General features: G+C 40.1%; 1 protein-coding gene across 1 annotated transcript in view; it reads right to left on the reverse strand.

Annotated features, from left to right (window-relative positions):
* LOC109475079 (cytochrome P450 2U1-like) overlaps window positions 1–2,406 on the reverse strand; it is a 16,679-nt gene extending 14,273 nt beyond the window's left edge. The window contains exon 1 of the mRNA XM_019775622.1: window positions 2,022–2,406. Within this exon, the coding sequence (XP_019631181.1) occupies window positions 2,022–2,406 (385 nt within the window). The remainder of the gene's footprint in view (window positions 1–2,021) is intronic.
* Between the last annotated feature and the right edge of the window lie 16,760 nt (window positions 2,407–19,166).

The following is a 19,166-nucleotide window of genomic DNA, read 5'->3' on the forward strand; positions in this document are numbered from 1 at the left end:
TGCCATCGTGCAGACCAAACCCTGCCATCGTGCAGACCAAACCCTGCCATCGTGCAGACCAATCATTGCCACCGTGCAAACTGTGCTCTTACACTCATTACAAATAAACTCACCGGGACACTGCCACGGGCAGCGGCCGAGATAAACTTTTTTCAAAAGTCTTGTTTCAACTTATATTAACCCTCAACAGTACACCTTCCCGGACTGATTAATCTGTACACCTGGGGTCCGCGCGGGACCCAGAACTGTTTTTTGCTAATTTTTAGAAATTATCAACATGCTACCAGCTCAATTGTTTTGCAAACTGATGTGGGAACCTCTGCGTCCACATTACATACAAAAATCATACATTTTGAACTTTTTCTATTTTTTGGTGAAGAAAAGAAGACAAGAAGAAATATCCGATTTTTAAACCCATTTCAGACTGAATGGGCTTTTGAGGCCCAACTTTGATCTCAGATAGCGGCTAAACGGCTTGTGCTAGAAGTATCAAATTTGGAGACCTTTCCTAAAATGTCTCTGGAAAAAAGTTCATATTAGTTTAATACTAGTAAGTTGATGTTTTTTTTGTGTTGCCATGGCAACGGGTTTCTAGCAGGCAGTTTTTTTGAAAATAGAAGTAATTTTGGTTTAAACATAAAAATTTTCAGAGTTTTATATTAAATTACACTTCTTTTCCAACATTAATAACATCTTACATAATTAAATATAAGTTAAATCATTTAATATGCATAGAATATGCTAATTTAATGTGGTCATTGGTCAAAATCCAATATGGCGGACTATATTATTAGCTCTTACGTCATATGACGTCATAATTACACCAAAGTTATTAAAATTTAATTCTATTACTACACAATTCTCTGAAAACTTGGTAGACACACGATGAGTGCATAAAAACATATAAAAACGGAAATAAGGTAATGTATAAGAACGCCAGTGTATCCATTATGATCGAAAGCCGGCTGTGGTCCGCGCGGACCCCAAAAGAAAATCAGATGTATTTTTTTATTTTAAATGGTAGAAACGGAGTTTTTTGCATTGTTTTGAGAGACAACTTTGTGGGTGACAACTACCTAACATATCAGAAAAAAATCTTTAGAAACAAAAAAGATATTACAGAATATATAGTGCTGGGGTCCGCGCGGACCCCAGGTGTACTGTTTAGGGTTAATGCCGACACCATCACAGGGACAGTACAATACTCATTTACACCTGAGCGAAGTGAGGAAAGTCGTGTTAAGTGCCTTTCCCAAGGGCACAAGATCGGTGGCATGTCAGGACTCGAACCCGAGGCCTCTGGTTACGAGTCCGGAACGCTCCCGCTACGCCACACGACCCCACACTTTTATAAAAAAGAACCATATTTAAGATAGCATCCAGAAAATAGCCCAGGACAGAGAGAACTAGAGCTAGAGAGCTTTTCTTTCTGCACTACTTGCCGGGACTGGCATTAGGGGCAGCAGGTAGGTAAGTAGTTTTAGTCGTCATGCATGCCAGACCAAACATAAATACATACAAACATGCAAGCGCTACCAAAACATAACCTTCTTGGCGAACATAATAACATGTCTTTGACATATATGTAATTCAATATTATACATATCATGGGGTCGTGTGCGGCAGAGTACTTGACTCGGAACCCAGAGGTCCCGGGTTCGAGTCCTGACGAGCCACCTATCTTGTGCCCTTGGGAAAGGCACTTTACACGACCTTCCTCACTTGAGTGAAAATGAGTATTGTCCTATTCCGTATTTGTCCTCTTTGTTGGTGACGGTATAAAATGTAACTTGAGTGTGCCGTCAACATATCCAGTCATGAAATGTTGGAATAAAAAAAAAATTATCATACATACATACAAGATCTTGTATCGACTAGAATGCATGGTACTGACAAGACACCAGACAGCAAGAACCATGTCTTTCTGTCACATGACAACTGACAAAGAGCATACTATCAGACTGTTCTAAACCTGTTATACGACTTACGCGAAGAAAATCACATAGTGAATAGACCCTTACCTTTTCCACAATCAACCATCGCATCAAACAGGTGATTTGGCGGCCTGGACGCGAACAGGTCGGACCTGGTAACCAGCGCGTCCTTGACGACAGTGTAGCCGTTCAGAACCACCACGTCTTCCATCCCCATCCTGACGGTGAAGACGTCCCCGTACTGCCGCCTCCACGCCGTCAGCTTGAGGTGAGGCGCTCGGCCCAAGGCGAGGAGGTGCCCGAGAACAGGCACGCGTCCTGCCGGGTAGGGAGGGAGGTTTCCGCGGCGCTTCAAGAGGAAACATGCAAAGATAAAGGCCACACAGAAGACGAGAAAAGACTGCAGAGACAGCCCGGAGATCTGTAAAATCTCCCGGACGGACTCAGTTATCCAGCTGAAGGTCACTGCCATGTTTGTAAGGAATGCGACGCCATGTTTACGCATGCGCAATAGCCATTTTGCCTGCGGTCATGGCCCGAAGAGGTCGTCTGAGGACACGTTAAACATGGCATGACGAGACATGTACACAACCGACTCAGCGTGTTTACTACCTGTCTGAGGATAAAAGTGTGGGGTCGTGTGGCGTAGCGGCAGCGTTCCCGACTCGGAACCAGAGGCCCCGGGTTCGAGTCATGACATGCCACCGATCTTGTGCCCTTGGGAAATGTACTTTACACGACTTTCCTCACTTCGCTCAGGTGTAAATGAGTATTGTACTGACTCTGTGTTGGTGGCGACATTAATATAAGTTGAAAAAACTTGACTGTGTCGTCACCACATCTCACATGTTTTGGAATATAAAAAAAATATAAAAGCATTGTGATTTAAGATCAGAAGCAAGACCAACGTGGCTCTTCTGTGCCCTGTTTGAAGTCTGCGGTCTGTGATCATAATATACACAACACTCGTACCTTCTTCAAAAGAAAGAATTCTTGCCCTTGGGGCCTGACCGCAATAGGAACTATTTTAAGTCAATAGTGCAGCAGACAAAGCGGGTTAGGGACGCGTGCATGAACTAATGACCTATATCCTGACACCTGGTGTAACCTGAGAAATGCCGATGCCTTTGTGAATGCCTTTGTAAGGTAACCTAACCTTCGGGGCTCTTACCTTTGCATATGCACCTTAGGTAACATTTGAACTGTGCAGGTATTTCTGATGCGTACCTGGACCTAACTTGCACTGGTCCAGGTACTAGCTGTACATACATGTGTGTATTTGTATTGGTATTTATGTATTTGTATGTGTTTGTCGTATAACCGGTAAACCACCTTTTGCTTAGCACACCAATTTTGTAAATGTAAGTACAAGCTGCGTAAGACCGGACTGTAAGGTTTGAACCACTCACACCGTACTGGGAAGGTGTCCTCAAACACGGGGCTTCCATTTAACGTCCTATCCGAGGGACGTCCCTAACCGAAGCTAGGTACTCATTTACACCTGAGTGAAGCGAGGAAAGTTGTGTAAACTGCGTTTCTCAGGGCACAAGATCGGTGTCATGGATAGTATTCAAGCTCGGGATCTCTTGGTCCTGACCCCAACATGCTACCGCTACGCAACGCGACCCCTGTGCTGTGGATTTTTACTGTTATTACCTTATTACGTATGAAGTATAAAGGGAATAATGGCAATGGTTTCGGAGCAGTTTTAGTGTGCTCCATACTTCTAAAACTCTAAGTGGTGCAGGTAAATTGTCTGGTGCAGTTAATTTTATTTTGAGCCCTGACCTTTGATCCTCTCGTAACAGCATGGAAGTCTTAGAGTAAAAGACACTTTAGGTTTTAAACACCGTCAGACTTGGCTCTAGTAATTACAAAGATAGGCCTATAGGGTCATGTTGGGTCGTGTGGCGTAACGTCAGAGTGTCCAACCCAGAACCCAGAACAGGTGTCCGGTTTAAATCCTGTCCGATGTCTTGTGCCCTTTGGAAATGCACTTTACACGACTTTCCTCACTCCCCTTAGGCAAAAATGAGTAGCTGAAACTTCCTTGGACGTTTCATGTTCCGTGCTTGGGAGAGCCACACCCCACGCACGTTAAAGAACCAACCACACTTATTGAAAAGAGTAGGGGACAGTCCCGGTGTGAGTGGTTCAATCCTTACTGTATGTTCTGTGGTCTCATCTGGGGTTATATCAAGGTCACTTGAGTTAGCGCCGAATGGCTATTCTCTACCAGGCTTCAGGAGGCGGCTAGAAAGTGTAAAAATCGGCCAAATAAGAGAGGTAGCATGCCAGAGGAGTTTCTACTCTTTCCAGCCGCCTCCCGAAGATAGCATGCTAGGGAATTTCTACTCTTTCCAGCCACCTCCCGTAGCCAGGTACAAGCTACCGAATGGCAGCCGCTCCAGAGGTTGCGATTAATTAAGCCCCATGAATTGTAAGCTCCTCACAATTTAGCCAATGGATCCAATAACATGTTCTGGTAAACATGTTGAACTATAGAAAAGTTACTTGACAGTATAGTCCGACCGCCAAATTGTCCATTTACTACTACTGTGATTTTTAATTTGTGAAAAGTAGTACGTCAAACGTAAATACTGATAGTGAGTGCATGAACTCTGACCTCTTGTACATCAGTCGAGACCAGGAGACCAGGTTATAGTGATCTCACACGTGTGTGTGCTCCGCATGTAGTATAGTAGTTCGCATATTTTCTACAATAGTATCCGGACCTGCACCTTTAAGACTTGTAACTGGACCATAGTTACATATCTGTTGAGACTAAAACATTGCACTACTGTAGTTTCTCTGTTGAACTTGAATTGTTACGTAATCCTCAACAAAATAGAGTTGCCTGTATTGTGGTTCAGACTCTGAACTTAACTTACGGTTTTAGCCTCACTCTTGTTGCATCTCATATCGCACCCAATGACTGCCAGAGCGTTGCGTCTCCAGTTCTTGTAGGCATGGGTATTTATCATACAGTCGTTCAAAATTTCACTCTCATTAAACCTAACTGTTATAATAGCTTTCTCTCACCATATACACATAGCTTTGACTCCCATATATGCGTTTGTGACCGGACTTCTTGTAATCAACACAGCATATTCCATCTATACCTATAATGAAACCTACATCAACAATAGACGCGACGCTGCAACGAATTGTCTTTAACCCTACCTAGACCAGGGGGGGGGCTAAAAGTGCCCGCGCCAACTTTGATGTCACCTAATGTCTGAACGGCTAACGCTAGAACGACCAAACTTGGTGACTTTTCCTAGAATATCGTTGGCAACAATTCTCTATCATTAGAATAAGATAATATTTTTGGGGGTTGCCATGGCAACGGGTTTCTGACAGACATTTTTACTAAATTTTGTGCTTTTTGTTTTAAAAACAGAATTTTATGCGTTTAATGTCAAGTTACATATGGTTTCTAATATTCATAACATTCCATGAAATGTTATGTAAATGTTATCATTAAATATACATAATTTATGCTAATTTGATGACGCCATTGGCCAAAATCCAAGATGGCGGACCATATCATTAAAACAGGTATATACAGGTTATTTTCATTAAAATTTCATCAATACTTCCATTTCTTTTTTCCAAAAAAGACTTAAATGAAGGTCTTTAGTATGTTACAATGTATTTTGGGCTTTATTATGAATAAAAAAACTATTTTTGAAAATTCAAGATTAATGATCCAAGATGGTGGACATCTTAAATATGCATGACGTCATTTTATGACGTCACCGGTGTTGCTATGGGCAACATAAGACTAAGTACACCCTAATATTCTGTCATAAACACTTTTGATGAAGTTATGTTGAATACCATTTAGTTTTCAGGGAAAAACCTATCTAGACGGTTTTGGCCAATAAAATCACATTAATGACGTCATAATGACGTCATATTACGTCATAACGACATCAAAATTGTAGATATGATACACCTTTTCATGCAGTGCAATAAACATGCTAGTATGGCCTACGTGCATGTACGCACGTAAATGGAGTTTAAATTCCAGCGGCCTCCGTGTGACATCGGCCAGGTGTCCATCGGAATGTAGTTGATGATTAACCTGAACGTGTACTGTGGTCCACTGTTGAGTTAGGTCGCGGTGCTGATGGCCGTGTACTTTTCTATGAACCAGTACCTCACTTCTAATAGCCCCAAAGTTGTTTTCAAGACAAGTAACAAGTAGTTGGTAGGTTGTTCTACTTTTTTGTAGGAGCCTATGTTGGCATTCTTCCGTCTCGGAAGCCTATACCACATTTGTGAATATCCCTGATGTAATGGTAATTTACTAACGCATCAGAAGGAAAGTCGAGAAATCGGTGGAGCTACGCAGCCAGTATAGGGTGTTAAACCATGGCGAACGTGGGCGAACAGATAGAAATGTCTCAGCTCAGCCACACAACCGAGGAAAGTCAACAGGAACGGCTGCTGGCAATCAACGAACGTGACGATGAAGACGCAGAGGAAGATCATGACGAGCAATCGTCTTGTAAGGTTTGGTCGCCGAAGGTTTCGAAGGTAGTACTTGGGCTGGTATTGTGCTTTGCATTGACGCTGGGAATCTTCTCCACAAAGTTGTCTCTTCTCGTCCTTGTTTATCCCCTCCGCGCGACCACAAAGCTAACCACGACTGGGTTCAACCAAACCGCTTCTTGCAACCTCACAAGATGCTCATTGAAAGACACGTTTTGCCGCATGACGGAAAATGGAACTGCGGTGGATTCTGAAGACTCGGACTGTGTTCGCATGACAGCCATAGCGACATTGTCAGTACTCATCATGGTGAATTACGCCGGCATCTTTCTGTGGAGTTTGTGGAATGTAGCCTACAACACCCGGGCACCATGGCCAAGAATGGACGCAGTGGCAATGGTAAGTAACTGATGATATTTCTGTTCAAATCAAAGGCCCTGCTCATAATTTGCCGGGTACCCCACGAACAACACGTTCAAAAAAGTGAACTAAAAGACACCTACTAGTTATTGAAGCATCAGTAATCCATTGGCGTGGACACTGCAAATACGCAACGTGACCTAGACAGCTCTGACTTCGTTTAATTTTCATAGGGCAGTCTAATGGTGGCGCTGCATGCGCTGGGGAAAACATAACCTTCTTGGCGAAGGTGATTAGACTAATACCTGATACTATTACCATATTTTGGAAGGTCGTTGATAGTCAGGCGCCAGTTTTAAGCTGAATAAAATAAGTGATTCCAATTTGCTTTGTTCGGGAATGACGGACTACATGTAGTTCAACATTTAGCCGATAGGAACCACTTATGGAGAAAAAGTTTAAATCCTATGTACACTATTTGCCTCCTACGTAGTCTCACATTTGTGGTGTGTATCGGAAATGTTTTAGTCTAATGTGTTGACTATGTTATATTTTTGATAACGCGGGTGGGGGTCGTCTATCCGCATTGTTTTCGCGGCCTTGACCAATTTTTTGCCTTCAGCGTAACTTTTTGATGTCGTGTGCAAATATAAATAGACCTGTTTAAACACGTTGCCCATGTTTTGCTACCTCCCCAGAGTTTGTAAAGTGCGAACTTTTCTAACCCTTTCAATCATGTATGCCTCTAATCAATATCTATATTTACTTTGTACCGCGAAGAATGGTGAAAAACTAAATATTCACACCTCAAGTACTTAGCATGGGTGCCATCTAATTTGTAACGGCACCCAGGCTACAAGTACTTACCAAAGCTAAAGACAGTTCGACCGTATTTAATTTAGGAAAAAGTTAGTAAATCATCTGTCTGACTTTTTTTAGCTATATAAGAGATCAATGTTCTGTTTTAATATATATATAATGAGTTGAAGTTCGCAGGATAGCTTAGCTCTAGACTATTACTTGTATTATGCCTTAAAATTAAATTAAATTAATTAAACTATAGGCAGACATGTTTTTGTTCGAAATGTACGAACTGTGCAGGTGGCTTGTTTTATGTAATTCAGTTGTCATGTTACCACAGTCCGATCAAGGGTACAGGGTATTTTTAGTTAGCATATTCAGCAAGAACTGAGAGATATGAAGTCTGAGGCAATCTCTCAAATAAATTATACCACAGTCGATTCAGTGTTTGAATATTGTTTTTTTTTCAATTCAGCCTTAAATTTTCATTACAAAAATTTACCTCATTTTTTACACGGGCAAAACATCTTTCCTTTTATTTGGTGACATTCGCCGTGTCCCTATAGGAAGGGGGAAGGTAGGGCTTAACTTGCTAAAGACGAGAAATCAGTCCGTAGTTAAAATTAAATCAAAAGGTAAACGTTCTGTTTGGATCATGTGGAATTTTTATGAGTAAGCATTTTGAACCATTCTTTATTCATAAGAGGCTCAAATCGGTAAAGGAGGGAGGTAAGGACCAGACAACGTCTAAAAGATACACATATTTTACACATACATGGTACAAGAAATACAAATCATATCATATGAGGAGAACTTGTATGTGTCACATGAGATCGTGTCCGTTCGTTTTGGTCCTTATTTCCTTATAGCCTGGTAATGCTTAGGTCTCATTTCCAACACGGGGCCCGGCCGGGCCGCTTCGATTAACGAAGAATCAACAATTTATATAAATGATATACGAAAACAGTTCCCTTTATTAATTTTACAATTTGTGTTTTGTTGTCTTTTTTATCATATTTTTCATTTGGGCATAAGGCTAATGCCCAAATATGGGCAGCAGGTGCACCCTGTTGGAGACCTGGTCGCTGATTGGCTGTTCCCTTAATTACTTTACTGCTAAATGAACACCTGTGTATGCTTGCACATACGTATACAATAATATACATGTAATAGGAATAGTTTCTATGTTTTTACAAGTATTAGCCAGGAAAAAGTCTTTTTGGTTGTAAATCTGTAGAAACATGTTATATAACCTACATTTCTATATACCTTGCTGTTTTTAAACCTGTTTTTTACATCTTTAAACCAAATAAGCTGCTTTCCTCTATTCGTCTTGCTGATTGGCTGTTGAGATCTATTTGAGTTAACTGTATTAACAGCTGCACATAGCCATACCATATTGACAGTATTGAACTGCATTCAAGTGTTTTGGGGTAGATATGTAAAACTTTCTTTCTCGAGGATTGGAATGCGGGACATGAACGCTTTTTTTAATCTTGAAAATCAACAGTTAGCATTCTGCAAATAAATCCTAACCAATAATGTAGGGAATAGCTATTCAACTGTTGCAATCTTAGTTATATGTCACTTCATATTATATTTATATCAATATAAAGCATTGTTTTCCCCTGTATTCTCCTTCTTTCCCTGCCATGTCGTAAAGCGTGGTGAAGACATGCTTCATTTGCTCCAAAGCAAATGTCGGCCTTTCTAGTCTTTATTCAAACACAATTTTCTCACAGAGACATTTAGGCAGGTCAACCTTCCTAAGTTGGACCACTTTTTCAAGACAACTATTCTGCCAGAACTTCTGACAAGAAGAGTCAAGCGCGGAAACAAATTGTACCAGACAGTTCCATGTAAACCTTTGTAAAAAAAAAGAGAAAAACTGACTCCTCGTTTCTTCTCAGTTGCAAGTTGTGTTCAAGTTAAGAGGATAAAATTCTCTGTGACCGGGCTTGACTAGGGTTACACTAGCTGCCACTGCCTTATCTATCCTGCTTAGTTAGTGGCTGTTGTAACAGTTTTCCTAGTCTGGGATTGCAAACTTTAAAAACTGTCGTTGGGGGATGACCCCCTCGTTGGTGGGTGTCGGTAATGTTGTCAATCACAGACAATATTTTAGCTAACAATCTGTGTACAGTTTTATGATTCTTAGTGAATACTTCTCATGTATTTGTTGGCTTTTCAATTTATTGCACAAGTGGTAAATGGTAATTATTGAATGATGATGTTCTTTTCTTTTTAAAGTCATATTATTTGTAAGTTGATATCTTTTATTGAACATGCTAGTAAATCCAGTAAGACCACTGTAGGTTATATAGCAGCACCTTGTATGGGTCGATAATACATCTCTGTCTTTTGTCTGATTAAATCATCCCAATAATTGATTTTACCTTTGTCTTCCAGTACTTTTTGGGGATACGGAAAAAAGTTTACATTGTATTTTTGTCATGACTTGTTTCCCATCCACACATTTTTACATTGAGCTGTTGCACCAATATGCTTTGCAGTAGATGGTGACTCTTGCACTGAATCTGTTCTTAGCAGTCGTCAATGTATTTGTCTGAAAACAAACAACAACCAAAAAAAAGTTACACATACTATAGAGCAATAATAAAACATAAGGATAAAACCATTTTCAAATTCCTAAAGAAAATAAACATGTAATATATATATCTGATACCATATATCCACAATGACAAAGCAACACCCGAAAAATACACTTGTATCAACCTGAAATGTCCACGTATCTGCAAAGTTTGATACCCTAAAGGCACAGTATTTCCCGTGAAGTACTGTGATACACAACCCCCTAGCTCTCCCCATAATGACGCACTTAAAAAATCATTAAATTTTCGGCTCGCAACTGTCACTTTTGCGATAACGTTTGCACCACTAGAATCTCATTTCAACCTTTTCATGTTTCTGTGGAGGTTAGTCCACCTAAAGCTAAAATATTGCCGGAGAAAGTAGAGAATAATAAATTCGAGGTAAACAAGTTACGTACGCTCGCCCCCTCCCCCATTTGACGATTTACGCACGACGAATATAAGCGAAATATCGACTTGCGATCTTGAAATTTGCAACCGCCAAAATCTCCCTAAATGTTTAACCACAAAGATATCTACGTCCCTATGCAGATTTGGTACGAATGAAGTCAGAATATTACCGTTTTTATGCAAGCGTAGCTAGCGTATAACGTACATATGGTAAACACGTGAGTTCCGTCAGAAAATTCGGAAAATGAGCGGAAATTTGAAATTTCTACCGGCTGAAATTAAACCCAAATGGCCACAACAACCTTCTCTATTTGTACCACGTATGAATATTTCGTCTTTTTACCGTGGAAGACCGTAACTTACAGAGAAAAAAGCGTTACCGCTCGGTCCTACACTGAAAGCCATTATGGAAGCTAAAAAGAATCATGACGAGTCTCGTTTTCGTGCAAGACCACGTTCGTTCGCGAAGCGCTGTACTCTCGCGGGACCGCTTCTCAAAATGGCCGCGAAGATTAGAATTACGTCTATTGCTGAGGTTGAATTAGTGATAAGATATCAGAGTCCACTTGGTCATGAATCCTTAAGAGATTTTGGCTAACAGAGAAATAATTATATTCAGCGAAGTTGATGAGCTGCGGGTGGGCTTGTTTGGGGCACAATGCACGGTCCTGTTAGAGAGAACAGATTAGAACGACGACAAGGCATAGGGGATCGCTTAGTTTGTATGCAACTTCTCTGGCCCGGGATGCCGTCCGACTCGGCAGCTTTTCTGTGTTTTACTTTGAGAAGTCTTCTATAGACACCCCAATGATTAACTGGGCGGAAACGATGATCATTTTTTTACACTGTTTATTCAAATCATGAAAACAAATACAGGTAGAAGTACATATACATACACAACTACTTTTAACAACTTTTTACAGCCATATCCCCAAAATACACAGACCAATCACAAGTCACTAAAAAAAAAGATGTCTAAATCACTTAGACACAACAGGTCTTTAGACTGCCCTAGATATCACAGATGAGGTTTCTTGACATTATTGTAGACAGAATCTTAAATCTCCATGTACAATACAGGTCTGTTGAATTCATACCCTATTAAAGCCCGTATACATACTCATGTTAAAACATGTTCACTTAAAGAGTCCTAGTGAGACATTAATTTCAAATATTTTCAGATTTCAGTAATGTGATGAATACCAGAAGCCAATTCCTGGACATGGCGTGAGGGAAAGAAAGATGCGAAAACTGTCCACCACCAGTCCACACACTCAGGGATGAGGGAAAAATATTTTACCTCATCCCTAAATATGTGGACCAGTGACAGACCGCCCACATCTCTCCTTCCCTCACACCATGTCCTCCAGATTACATACTTTGCTATGTTTAAAGTAGTGTTTATGTTTCTAATTATGCTAGACAATTTTGACAAGTATGTGTTATATCCTAATATCAATATATCATAACTTATTTTTATATCACACTTAAAGAAATTGTAAATAAAATCTTAAACAAATTTCCATAACATATCTAACCTACAACATGCAATAAACATATGATTATAATCATCAATACTGTTACATAAATTACAAACATTAGTAGTTTTTATCTTCCAAACCTTAAGTAACTTGCCACATGGCAATATACGGTGTAAAAGCTTATAGTTCAATTGCATCAAATGTTTACCAATAGGATTACATGTTTGGTTTTTCCATATGTTTTTCCTCCATATAGGCTTACAATTTAATTCAACCTCCCATTTATTTTGTACACAAGGCAATTCAAATTTCTGTTGCATAAGTAATTGGTATAATTTTGATGTTTTCAGAAAACATAAGTTTGGGACATCTGTGCATTTGGTTTCATCAGTGTTATCAACTACATTCATATCTTTCAGGTGTTTACGTATGGCTTGTTTAACAGAAAGTAATTCACATGCCCAGTTACGTTTAACATCAAGTTTACGGAAGACTTCTTCATCTTTAAAAAAAATACCATTCTGTAAAATATTCTTAACATACACAAATCCTGAGGTTATCCAGTGTGGGTACAATAATGCTTTTCCCTTAAATAGAAAGTGATTATTGCCCAAAATAATCTGATTCTGTATGTCACTCTCTGTGTCTGTACAATGGCTACATAATTTGTACCATGCAGAAATGACTTGTTTATAAAAAAAATGGTAACTTATCCAGGAGTTTTTCATCTATGCTATTCATTTTGAAAATCAAATTCACATTGTTTCCAAATGCAGATAGATACATTAAGGGAATATATCTCCAAGACCCTTCACCATAACAGATGCGCTTTACCCAAGAAGCGAGCAGAGAATCTTTAACACAGTAGATGTCTAACATTCTTAGACCTCCTTGATCAAGGTTTCCAATTACTGTTTTACGCTTAATCTTATCTTGTTTACCATTCCAAATAAAGTTAAACAAAGCATTATTTACCTCATTCTGTACTGATATAGGCATATGCAACATGTTCATATTGTAAGTTAATTTTGTAGCAGCTAAGGATTTAACAATGGTTATTCTACCATATATGGTTAAATGTCTTTGCTTCCATGTGTTGAGAATAATTTTTAATTCCTTTACTTTGTCGTCCCAATTTAATTTACCAAGGGTTTTCTTACAGTGTCCAAAATATACACCCAGAGATTTGATAGGCTGTAGTGGCCACTCAATCCCTTCCAGTTGTTTCTTTTTTCTTTCCATAGTCCTACCCATAATCCTTTTGTTTTGGATCTATTGAGTTTGAGACCTGTGACTTGATGGAATTGATCAATACAGTACAAAGCTTCAGTTAATGATTCCTCAGTAGATAGAAACAATGTTGTATCGTCAGCTACTTGACATACCTTAATATTATGTTCATCAATCATAATTCCTTTTACATTTTCATTTGATTGTATAACATGGAATAAAATTTCAGCAACAAATAAAAAAAGGAGAGCGCTCAGTGGACAATCTTGCCTTATACCACGTTTGATCTGAATACAGGCTGTTCTCCATCCATTATTTAACGCTGATGCGATACAGTCTGTGTATATGATTCTAACCCAGTTAACAAAAGTGGGACCAAAATTGAACTTATCCAGAACTTTAAACATGAAGTTGTGCTCAATGCTATCGAAAGCTTTCTCAAAATCCAGGAACAGGATCATTCCTGGTTTATTTTTTAAAACGATGATCATTGTAACAGTGATAGGTTAAGTTAAGGCAAGGACTGAATTACGACAGCCAGTGTTTTGTTAATTTCGTTGGCATTTTTTTGTAGTCCCTGTTGCTCACTCCATTTATATTCATTTGATCACTTGATTAGAGCGGGTGATTTTTAACCCTACCTAGACCGGGGGGGGCTAAAAGTGCCCGCGGCAACTTTGATGTCACCTAGCGTCTGAACGGCTAGCCGTAGAACGATCAAACTTGGTGACTTTTCCTAGAATATTGTTGGCAACAATTCTTTATCATTGGAATAAGATACTATTTTTTTGTCTTGCCATGGCAACGGGTTTCTGACAGGCATTTTTTGCTAAATTTAGTACTTTTTGTTTCAACAAAAGAATTTTATGGTTTTTATGTCAAGTTAGTCAAGGTTACTAATATTAATAACATCCCATATAATTTTATGTAAATTTTATCATTAAATATGCATAATTTATGCTAATTTGATGACGTCATTGGCCAAAATCCAAGATGGCGGACCATATCATTAGAACAGGTATATACAGGTTATTTTCATTAAAATTTCATCAATACTTCCATTTCTTTTTCCAAAAAAGGTTTAAATGACGGTCTTTAGTATGTTTACAATGTATTTTAGGCTTTATCATGAAAAAAAAACTATTTTTGAAAATTCAAGATTTATGATCCAAGATGGCGGATATCTTAAATATGCATGACGTCATTTTATGACGTCACCGGTGTTGCCATGGGCAACATAAGACTTAGTACACCATAATATTCTGTCATAAATACTTTTGGTACAGTTATGTTGAATACCATTTAGTTTTCAGGGAAAAACCTATTTAGACGGTTTTGGCCAATAAAATCACATTAATGACGTCATAATGACGTCATATTACGTCATAACGACATAAAAATTGTAGATATGATAAATTTTCACTAGTACACCATTCTCTGAAAATTTGGTGGTCATACGACATACCGTTTGCGAGTTCTTAGGGGGGGTCAAAAGAGCCCCCCCCCCCGGTCCCCCCATGTCAAAAAAAGCCCGGTCTAGGTAGGGTTAAGCCATTTCTTTTAGATCGGGTAGAAATCTATGTGCGCGTGGATAAATTCAATTCAGTTTGATTTGATCTAAGTAAAAAAAAATAAGCTACTTGATACAGAGTCTCAGTTTTTCCTCCGCCACTCAATTTATCCCTATCTACTTTCAAATATCTTGAATGTATTTTTCTTCAACAAACCTTCACAATTTTCAGGGAATTTTTACGAGTATCCTGGAAGTTGTCGGAATTTGCTGCTTCGTCTTGGTCGTATTTCCATCGACGACATCGTCTCAGATTGCGAACATCCTAGCTATGAATGCCGTCCATCTGTTCCCCCTAGCGGCGCAGTTCCTGCAACTGTTCAAGGACTGTAAATGTTGTGAAAAGGAATGTCTTCACACTTTTGGCTTTGCAATGGGCGTCTCCGTGTGTATCGTTGGCCTGATTGGATATGTTCTGCTATCGTCTGCCGCCTTTCTCATAGCCCTCTTGTTTCTGTCCTTGGCGTGGACCCCTGAAATCATGCGGATCGGGATGAGCGTAAAGGAATCACCTTATCTTTCATTGAAAGAGTCTCACGATGGCGGCTGTACGCGTTGGAAGATGGGAACCATCACCAACCTTTGTAAATTCCTATTGACATTCCCAGTAGTCTACGCTATCATATCCATTGACGGGACAGTTGGAGATCCCAGCATGTTATGGGGATGGGCAGCACAACCTGTTTGGCGGATCGACAAAAATTGGAGTTACTTTCTCGCGTTCCTGACTAACATCTGTTGTGCGCTTGGCGTCGCTCTGCTCACAGTGGCCGCCCTGAAGAGCAAGCTACAACTCGCCTTTGCACTCTCGACGGTGGCGTCTACTTTGTTCGTAATCGCGGTGTTTGTCCAGCCTTTCTGCGAGTTCCTGTCATCCACCATCCCAGGGTTGAACATGTGCGAGACCGAGGATGGGTGGATATGGATCGTTGTAATAATGATGTTGCTAACAGAAGTAGTGATGGTGGTATGCGTCAGCCTGAGCCCCGAAGAGGTCATGGAACCAGAAACAAAGGTACACTACAATTCAAAAGTTGGGGAGAATAACATTCGTACATTGATCAAACATTGTTTAGAATACTTAAAAGCTTTTTCATATATGACTTGATCTGAGTTAAAAATTATACTTTCCTTCAGCTTTTCTGTGTTCCCGGCTTCAACGTGGTATTCCTGAATCAACATCTTCTGCTGAACAAAAAGACAAAGTTTAACAGTCCCAAAGAGTTTAAGGAGAAACAACAGACAACCAAAAACACACACGTCTACATCTGCACCACCATGTTCCACGAGGTAAAGTGCCATGTAACAGGTTGTTTAACATAGTCTTCGGTTCTTAAAGTACATTTTGAAACACTTCCTTTTAAATTCATTTCAGCTTTGTTACAATGCAGCACGTTTGCAAATGGAACAGACGCAAAATGGCAAATCATTTCATTCAGCCTCTGCCTAACTTTAAAAACAATAAAGATAATAACAATACATAATGCTCACAGAACAAATGATGAAAATCGTAATACAATAAAGATACAAACGAGATAACAAATCGCTATTTTCAGAACAAAGAGGAGATGACACAGCTGATGAAGTCCATCCAGGCCATGGCGACGAGCCCCTGTAAGGACGATCAAAGGAAGTACGAGTCCCACATCCTGTTTGATGAGGGTTGCCAACAAGGTGAAATCCAACCTTACGCCCTCCAGCTCCTGTCAATCATCTACGAGATGACCAAAGGTAATGTCTATTGTAGTTGCTTTGCCTAAGGTTTTTAATTCCTAAACAACATTCGCACAGAGTTCGAATTTTCAAAACGTCTTCGTCCTAGCTTTTAATATACATTTGATTGCAATGTGATTGATGTGATCACTTTCCCCGACATGGCAATGATGTAATTATCACCCTATTATTGATAAAAAGCATTCAATGAGATTTGCCTGATCAGATTCTTTATTGCATGGGGCTAAATGCATACATACGATTATGATGTTACATCATGCAAATGGATACTGAGTAACATACATGTAGTACATTTAGTAGAATAAACGGATAACGTAAAAGTCTAGGAAACTACTAGATAGAAGTACATTCTATCTAATCTAAATTTCTGAGAAGGGGCTGCACGAGTAACCTCCATGGAGGAGCTCTGCAGAGCTCCTCCATGGAGTTTCCTCGTACAGCCCTCCGCGATACCCCCGCAGAGCTCCGCGACAAAACAGCTCAATTCGCTGGTTGTGGTCACTGTTGAGTTTTGCTTTAAAATCTTTGAACTCTGCGTTCAAAACAAGTCAATTCGATGGCTGGCGTCAGTTTTGTATAGAGCTTCGTAGATTTTGAGCCAGTTCAATGTGACTACTAGTACTAGACTTTGTAACGTACCAAGGGCTCTCCCAAACAAACAAAACTTCGCAGAGCTCCATGGAGGTGCTCGCGCAGCTCGCTCTGTCTCCGTGGTCATATTAATATAAAAGTATCTCCACGCAGATATTTTGGTGGGGGTAAGACAGTATCAAATTGGCCAGTCTGTATCCATTTCCCCACCCAAGGTTGGGGAAATGGATACAGACTGCCCAATTTCATACTGTCTTACCCCCACCAAAAGACCTGCTTGGAGATTAGTCATAAAGCACGCACAGAGCTCGGCGACAAAACAAGTCAATTCTCTGGTTGTCGTCACTGTTGAGTTTTGCTTTTAAATCTATCACCTCTGCGTTCAAAACAAACCAATTCGATGGCTGGCGCCAGTTTTGTATAGAGCTCAGTGGATTTTAAGCCAGTTCAATGAGACTACTAGACCTTGTAACGTACCAGGGGCTCTCCCAAACAAACAAGACTTCGCAGAATTCACAGAGGTGCTAGGAAAGCCCTAGCTCCGTCGGTTAAAAAAAACATAGACTGATAGAGATTTTAACTCCATGGTTAAAAGCATACAGAGCTCCGCGACAAAACAAGTCAATATGTCACTGTTGAGTTTTGCTTTCAAATCTTTGAGCTATGTGTTCAAAACAAGCCAATTCGATTGCTGGCGTCAGTTTTGTATAGAGCTCACGGACCGTAGATTTTAAGCTAGTTCAGTGTGACTACTCGTGCAGGGGCTCTCCCAAGCAAACAAAACTTAGCAGAGTTCATAGAGGTTCTTGGACAGCCCTAGCTCCGTCAGTAATATAAAGCATGAAGAGCTCTGCGTTCAAAACAAGTCAATTCGATGGCTGGGGTCGCAGGTTCAGTTTTGCACTCTTTTGACTTTTGGATTATCACGTTCACACCTAGTTCACAACTGTGCATGGCTTGTTTTGTGTGCGGGTGGCCGTCTCGATTAGGGCGGATGTTGGTTGTAAAATACAGGACAATAGGTGCCACCCTGCATGATCGATCACACAACAAAATTCTGGGAAAAAGCATGTTTCTTTGGACTTATTTGTTTTCTATGGAGCAAATATGTTGTCTCTCTGAATATTGTTCCTGTATACTAAAGGTTTAACGAATTAACTTGTCTGGTCACAGAGCTGTTTGTGACAACTCTCGGAGGGCTATTTTAGCAGCTCCGCGGCTATTTTCCGTCTTGTAAACGGTCGCCGCCTTTTGAAACGGTCGATGCCATATCTCAGAACGGCTAACTTTATGTGTATCAGAATGGTCCATCCACACCGTGATGTTTTGTGGCGTAGAGGTTAGGGTAACGGGTTTAGGTTATGGTTTTAGAGTTTAGACCCGGGTTTGAATCTCAGCTTGCCCTTTTTTACTAACATTTACAATTCGACATGACCTTCCCTTATACTTCCAATAAGAATATTGCTTTTTATAGTGTATATCACTTTTTATTCGTTTTTTGACCCCCAAAAAAGTTACCGTACGCTTCTACACCTAGTAGAAACTCCTTGCTCGGATATGGCATCGACCAGCCGAATGGCATCGACCGTTTACGAGACGGAAAATTGCCGCTCCGCGGTTGGAGCTCCGTAGACTATTTTTTTAATTTGTCACAGGTTACAGAGCCCTTTATATAGTGAATTAAAGACCTTTATTGTACAACGAATTAACTTATTTTGTCGCAGAGCTCTGCTGGGATATCGCGAATCCGAGGATCTCTATACAAAACTGACGCGAGCCATCGATTTGGCTTGTTTTGAACGCAGAGTTCAAAAATTTAAAGCAAAACTCAACAGTGACGACAACCAGCGAATTTTGTCGCGGAGCTCTGTATGCTTTATAACCGACGGAACTAGGGTTGTCCGAGCAGCTCCATGGAGCTCTGCGAAGCCTTGTTTGTTGGGAGTAGCCCTGGTACATTACA

Source organism: Branchiostoma belcheri, unplaced genomic scaffold, assembly GCF_001625305.1.
Source record: "Branchiostoma belcheri isolate BF01 breed outbred unplaced genomic scaffold, Haploidv18h27 scaffold324, whole genome shotgun sequence".
NCBI classification, from domain to species: domain Eukaryota; kingdom Metazoa; phylum Chordata; class Leptocardii; order Amphioxiformes; family Branchiostomatidae; genus Branchiostoma; species Branchiostoma belcheri.